This window comes from Hibiscus syriacus, unplaced genomic scaffold (genome assembly GCF_006381635.1).
Source record: "Hibiscus syriacus cultivar Baekdansim isolate YM2019G1 unplaced genomic scaffold, ASM638163v2 tig00112738_pilon, whole genome shotgun sequence".
Classification (NCBI taxonomy): domain Eukaryota; kingdom Viridiplantae; phylum Streptophyta; class Magnoliopsida; order Malvales; family Malvaceae; genus Hibiscus; species Hibiscus syriacus.
This window is the reverse complement of record NW_024063392.1, coordinates 504187-512002: the sequence shown is the minus strand read 5'-3', so window position 1 is coordinate 512002 and position 7816 is coordinate 504187. Positions and strand designations below refer to the sequence as shown.

The following is a 7816-nucleotide window of genomic DNA, read 5'->3' as shown; positions in this document are numbered from 1 at the left end:
GAAACATTAAAGTTATGCATAAACAGTCTTCACCATATTGTTCAGTACAATTTAGTCTCCATTGCTCCTTCGTCGGGAAAGGACGTAGGAAAATTGTTTTCCTAGTTTGATGACGCATCGTTAAGTTTTTCCTCCGTGTAAAGTCTATATGGAGAAACCTTTCATCCATTTCACCAAATAAGTCCCCAACCTCCGGTTCACCAAGAAGGGTCATTGCACGCTTCTTTGCTTCACTTGAAACAGATAACGACATTCCACCTACAATATGGAACTTCATTGGAGGTGGCTTGGGAACTGAAGCAAACATTAAAAAAAATTAAATAGATGATAGGAACGTCTACTTGGAGTAACAGTAGAGGCAACGTCGTCTTCATTGAGGATAGATACTGCTTTTGCAATTGAAGATTCTTTCAACGCCACAGATTTACCAAATTCGGTTCAAAACATCAGGTATTTATCCACTCCTCTATCATCGTTCTCAATAAGCTTCGAACATCCTTCATGCGTGCGATCTATGAAATTTTATAGTACAAAATCAAAATATAGCGGCAGAAACTTTAAGCTATTCTTACCTTCAATTAGGAGATCGGTCATGGAAGGGTATGGAGCAATATGAGTTTCTTTCGGGTCATCATTGACTTTCGACGGCAAGTTGGGATTGATAGCCTCCCAACAATAATTTGATCCATCGTCAGAGCAAATACGCCACGTGGACATTCCAACAATAATTTCCCTTACTCAAGGCAACATCTGCTCTTTGTACCACAACCATTTGTTCACGTTTTCAACAGTTATTATTTTCCTATTCGAAAATTATTATTTTTCAATTCGAAAGCACAAAAACACTGCTCACAAGCAGTAAACCAGTAAAATACTATGTATAGATATTGTTTTCCTATTTGAAAGCTATTATTTTTCTCAATTACGTTATCTTCCTGGGTTTTCCCCATTTTCAGAATACGAACAAAAAATATATTAAAAAGTTCAGTAGTGAGAGAAGGGATCAAACCGTGCAATTGTGAGATTACTGTTCGCCGATGAGAGGGTCGATTTGGTCGCCGAGATAGACAGAAGATGACTTCGCTTGGAATTGTCTGAGGGTTGTTGTTTTACCAGAGAAATCCCTTTTAGGTAAGCAACGTTTAAATTATATTAGGGATCGGGCAGGAGAAAAAGGTGGAGCATATATTTACCCTATGGCGGCATTTTTTTTAAACGCCACTATAGTACAGGTATTTACGGCGTTTTAATAACAAACGCCACTATTGATGATACCTATTGTGGCGATTTTCTAAAAACACCGCTAAATTAATTCTCTATAGCGGTGTCTTTTGCGTAAATGCCACTATAAACAACTCTATTACAGTATTTTTTATAAACGTCGCTATATTACTATTTTATAACGTCGTTTGTTGGAAAACACCAGTATAAACAACCCTTTTCGACGTTTTTATACAAACACCGCTAAATTACTACTATATTGCGGCGTTTTTTGAAAAACACCGCTAAATTACTATTATTTTGCGGCGTTTATTGAAAAAACACCGGTAAATTATACTCTATTGCGCGTTTGTGCTATAAACGCCGGTAAATTACCACTCTATTGCGGCGTTTATTGGAAAAACGCTGCTAAATTATCATTTTGTGGCGTTTGGATCATGGTTATCAAAACGGACCGGACCGGTCAGTTCAACAGGTTGAACCGTGAACCGGTGGCCTGTCCAGTCCGGTTACCTCACAAAACCAGTCTGGTAATGAACCGGCTGAAAACCGATAGAACCGGCTAAAAACCGGGGTGAATCGGCTGAAAACCGGTAAAACCGGGGTGAATCGGCTGAAAACCGACTTTATTTCTGCACAGTGATAAATGATTTTATAAGTTACATGATTTTAATAAAAGTTTTAAATTTCCGCCATTTTTATAGTGAATCACTCCGGTGGCCCTAATGTGACACTCCAGATCGGATCGGGTTACCCGCATCGGTCTGGGGGTTACAATGATCTTTTACATGGAAAATCCATGGAATTGCGCCTTAACTAAAAAGGGGTATGTTTCTAAAGGTTGCTCATAGAAAAGAATATCCTTTTAAAATTTTTATTTAATTTAAAGAAAAGGGTCGTAATTTAAATATCATTCGAAGTTATAATTTTCAAATATAAAGATGACATATAATCGTTAGGTGTCAATTTTGGGCGTTGTGGGTGCTAATCCTTCCCGTACATATTAGACTCCCGAAACCTTTTCAAAATGAGATTATGGTTTAACGCAACTAGTTTTATCTTTTAATTTAATTTTTTATTAAAAATTATTTTACAAGTTATTTTTAGGTATTCAACTTGCCCAACCCAAAGGTTGATGGCGACTCCAAATTTGGTTTTTCCAAACCTGATTTATTTTTTAAATTAAGTTTGGTCGATCCCCTACCTAAGCTAAGTCAAAAAGATTAAGGACGGTTCCGACTCATATTACTTGGAATCTTGTTTTTATACTCTTTTATTCAATTCTAGCTGTTTAGGTTGGTGTGAGAGTTAATAGAGTCGTTGGGATGAAATTTCTCGCAATAAATACTGCCCAGACGCCTTGAGTACCGGTAATCGGGCTTGGAGTATCGGTACTATCTGCAATAAATATAAAAATCTAGTTGTTGGTGAGAGGGGAGTATTGGTACTCCAACATGAGTATCGATACTTGAGCAGTATTAGTATAAAATTGGCTATTGGAATTTGCTTTTACCAAAATCACAAAAGGAGTATCGGTACCAGTATCGGTACCACATGAACAGTATCGATATTGTTCTTGCAGCATCGGTACTGTAGGGTTAAAAATTGATTTTTGATTCGATTAAAATCTAATTGAAAATTAATTCTATTATATGACTTGAATTTCAAAGAGTAAGGAGTAGAAATGGAGTTTTTGACCTTAAGAAGAATTTATATATTCGAACGATTTAATCGAAAATAAGTTTAAAACCGAATTAAAAGTAATTTTAAAATTTCTTTAAGAATATTTACTTTTAGTATATCAAAATCTCAAAGCATGGTTCAACAAAGGGTCGATGACCGGAATTCATCCGAATAAGATGGCAAATCATAGAATCCAAAAACGCTTCATAGCAGTAATTGTTGCAAAGACACCTATTGAGCCAAACATAGCAGTTACCCTTGTACCAGGTGAACCGAGAACCATGATTCCCCAAATCGTAAAGGTTACTACTAGTCACCATATTAGAGAAATCCGAGTTCGATTTTTTAGTGGAAATGCAGCCCCGTCAGGGCCGGCCCTGAGCCCAGGCGTGGGGGACGACCGCCTAGGGCCCATTCTTGGAGGGGGCCCATTCTTGAAAGTCGATACAAGATACAAACTCAGATTTTTTTATCTTTTACCCTAGAAGATATGTAAAAAGAAATGGATATAAATATTCTAAAGCATTTGTAAAACATGGTCCCCATTTCTTTAATAAGCACTAAAAGTTGATGGCAATTGCATTCACGTGATTGTACAATTTTTCTTATAATTCAATTATAAAATAGGGCCCCCATTTATTTAATAAGCACTATGGCAGACATGAACGGTACAATTTCTTACAATTCAATTATAAAATAGGCCCCCCATTTATTTAATAAGTACTATGGCAGACATGAACGTTATTGTACCATTTTCTTACCATTTAATTATAAAATGTGGCCCCATTTCTTTAATAAGCACTAAAAGTCGTTTTACTCTCCCCATTTCTCTTGCAACTCACATCCGCCTTCTCCAAAATCTTCAACATCTCACCGGCCACCACTCTATTTACCTTCAGCATCAAAGCCTAAAACTTTCCTAAACACTCCGATCTATTTACCTTAATCCAAATCAAAATTGAAAATCACATAAATAAGGCCAAAACGCCCTTAAACCGAGACCTAAATTTTGGTTTCTGTTTGCTCCGATAAACCTGACTTCGATGGCCGATGGGAAGCTCCGATGAACCCGACTTCGATGGGAAGCTCCGATGACTCACAAGTAACGCTTTCCCCTTTCTCTTTGACTCTATTTTGCTTTATAAATTTTTGTTTTTATTGTTGTATTCGAAATAAAAAACGAATGGATAAAGACTCTTGTATTGTCTGGATTCTCTGGTTTGTGTGTTGCTTCAAAAAATTAAAGAAAATGTTTGGTATTCTCTGATTTCTCTTGAATAAAGGGGAAAAAAATAAATTATGATTTGTCTAGTAAAGTTTTGGCATATATTCCTGGTTTTAAATTATGATTTGTCTGTGTAGTAAACTTTTGTTATAACTTAAATGTTTTAAAATGATGAATGGATGATTGATACAATTTGCTAAGGCTCTGTTTACTTGATGTTTTTTGATGTTTTTATTTTGGTGTTCATGTTATAACTATTAATATTTATGTCAACAGTGTCAATTATCAAATTGGGAATTTGGATGCAATTGTTACAATTCTAATTGAAGAATCCAGGTGCAATTGTTCTTTTCTTATATTTATTTATTAGAATTGGTTTGTGTTTGACTCTTTGATGAGATGTTGCCTAAAAAACATTTGTTGGAAGTGAAAAAAGAAAAAAAAGAAAGCGAGATGAGGAGTTAAAAAAGTCACAAAAGGTGCTCTTGATAAATTTGTGTTTAAAAATGTTGATTCTCATGAAACTTTGAATCAATCAACTGAAAATTTGCATATTGAAAATTCTAGAAATTCTGAAAATGTGAATGATCCAATTGACTTTAATGATGTGTCAATTGATGAAAATGTTGAAAATTTAGGCTTGGTGAAGAAACACTTCCTCATTTGAATATATATGATCCTATAAATTAGGAGAATCTTGACAATAATGCGATGGATATATTAGTTGAAAAAGGGCCCATAAGAGAAATGGATCTTGAATTTCCTGTTGATAAATATTATAGACATTTCTCATATGCATGTTATTCTAGAAAGTTGAGCAATGGTGAGACTAGTGATAGAAAATGGTTAGTTTATTCTAAAAATGTTGACAAAATATATTGTTTTTGTTGCAAGTTGTTCAAATCGATTAGATGAAAGTTTGTTAGCAAATGATGGCTTAAGTGATTGGAAACATATTAGCCAAAACTTAAACAACATGAAAATAGTGTTGAACATATGACTAATATGAATACTTGGAATGAATTGAGAGTTAGATTGAATAAAAATCAAACAATCGATAAAAATTTGCAAGAAAAGATTATGAAAGAGAAAGAGCGTTGGAGACAAGTGTTACAAAGAATATTCTCAGTTGTGAAATGTCTTGCTAAACATAATCTTGCATTTCGAGGATCCAATGAAAAAAATATATCAAGATAACAACGGTAATTTTCTAGGATTGATTGAAATGATTGCAGAGTATGATGTGATTATGCAAGATCATGTTAGACGCATTCAGGATCGTGAAATTCGTTATCATTATCTTGGACATAAAATTCAAAATGAGTTCATTTCCCTTTTGTCTCAAAGTGTGAAAAATTCTATCATTAAGATCATTAAAGAGGCTAAATACTTTTCCATAATTCTTGATTGTACGCCTGATGTGAGCCATCAAGAACAAATGACCCTCATAGTTCGATGTGTTAATATATTAAATAACAAAGTTAAAATTGAGGAGTTCTTTTTGGAGTTTCTAAAAGTGGATGATACATCTGGATTAGGACTCTTTAATGAACTACAAAATGTTTTGAAGTCTCTTGATCTTAATGTTGATGATGTGAGGGGACAAGGTTATGATAACGGTTCTAATATGAAAGGAAAGCACCAAGGTGTTCAAAAAAGATTTCTTGAAATTAATCCAAAAGCATTATACATGCCTTGTGCTTGTCATAGTTTAAATCTCACTCTTGGTGATATGGCACATTCTTGTGTTAAAGCTATTTCTTTTTTTGGAGTTTTACAACGCATATATGCATTGTTTTCGGGTTCTACAAAGAGATGGAAAATTTTACTTGATAATGTTCCTGGATTAACTGTGAAATATTTATCAAATACTCGATGGGAGAGTCGAATTAAAAGTGTCAAAGCTATTAGATTTCAATGTCCCCAAATAAGATTGGCTTTGTGTGAATTATATGAATCTTGTGAAAATGATGCAAAGTCAAAAAGTGAAGCTGAAAGTTTGGTGAATGCACTCTCAAGTTTTGAGTTTTTGCTTGGTGTTGTGATTTGGTATGACATTTTATTTTCTGTTAATATGGTAAGCAAGAAATTACAATCTAAGTCTATGTGCATTGATACTACCATAAGGCAACTAGAAGGTGTGATGTCCTACTTTGAAAAATATAGAGATGAAGGCTTTACAACTAGTATGAATGTAGCTAAAAGTCTTGCACTTGAAATGGATGTGGAGCCTATCTTTCCCGCAAAACGTCGTGTGATTAGGAAGAATTTTTTTGGAGAGAATAATGAGAATAACGAAGTTGAATCGCCTGAGAAGTCATTTAGAGTCAATTATTTTTTGGTTGTGGTAGATATGGCAATTACTTCTTCGAAGAATAGATTTGAGCAATTGAAGACATTTGAAAGTATTTTTGGATTTTTATATGATTCAAATAAGTTAAAGTCATTAGATGATAATGAGTTGAAAGAATGTTGTGCTCATTTTCATTCTACCTTTTCTCATGGCAATTCATCAGATGTTGATTTAGATGATCTTTTCTCTGAATTAAAAGTCTTACAAATGACTTTGCCGACAGAATTGTTATCCGCTACTGAAATTCTTAAGTTTGTCAATTCTGCAGATTGTTATCTGAATGCTTCAATTGCTTATAGGATTTTATTAATTGTGCCTTTGACCGTAGCTTCAGCCGAAAGAAGTTTCTCAAAGCTTAAATTAATAAAAACGTACTTGAGGTCATCAATGTCACAAGAAAGGTTGAATGGTTTAGCAACATTAGCTATTGAGAAGGAGATGATAGGAAACATTGATGTTGATGTTATTATCAATGACTTTGCATCTCAAAATGCTAGAAGAAACCGTTTCTTATGAGAATTTGTGTATGTTGTTTTGTAGGTGAGAGGCGTCAATTTTCGATTGAGAGAAACGATTATAAGAGATGATTGAAGACATAATAGGAGTAAATTGAGTGAAAATTGTGATGTCTCTTTATATATTTGGTAAAATAATATTGGTTAATGTAATAGAATCTACTCGTATAATTTTTAATGAAAAAATTTGTTTGACATTTACCGAAATTTATTCTTGAAATTTAAGTTATTTTTTAAAATGCCCGTATTCTTATTTTGCCTAGGGCCCTTAAAATGTCAGGACTGGCTCTGAGCCCCGTCTTTCATCATTTGAAAGGGTAGCACTGAAGTCACCTATAACTGCCCAAGGTTCATTTATAATGGAAGCCAGGTCACTCAGATATCTCCATAAGATCTGACGCTTGTTGGGCGAAGAGCTGACATAAACAACTATCAAGAGAAAATAGGGATTAGAATTGTAATTAGTGAATTTACAATGAATAAATTGAAAATGCAAAAAGTGAATATCGATATGAATTTGATCATTCTAGCATAACCAGATACTGCCCGAGAAACCAACAGCCACAACCCTATGGGAGGAATCAAAACCAAGATAATTTATAACCAAGTCAGTTTTGCGTTAGCTAATACGAGTCTCAACGAAAGCGAAGATGTATGGAGGAGAGTCCCTCATGTATTACTTAGTGGTTTTGATAAAGCTTTTGTGATCGTATCCATGTGCTCTCCAAACAAAAAAATTTAGTATTCATCATAAACGATAAAGAAAGAAGCAAAACAAAATTATTCAACCATGGCCATTTGGCCATCATCAATAGCCTG

The 7816-nt window shown here is 34.3% G+C and overlaps 1 protein-coding gene across 1 annotated transcript; it reads left to right on the top strand.

The window, feature by feature from the left end:
• Positions 1-5354: 5354 nt before the first annotated feature.
• Positions 5355-6998, top strand: LOC120182872 (zinc finger MYM-type protein 1-like). The gene has a single exon (XM_039187717.1). The coding sequence runs from the start codon at positions 5355-5357 to the stop codon at positions 6996-6998; it is 1644 nt and encodes a 547-aa protein (XP_039043648.1).
• Positions 6999-7816: the final 818 nt, after the last annotated feature.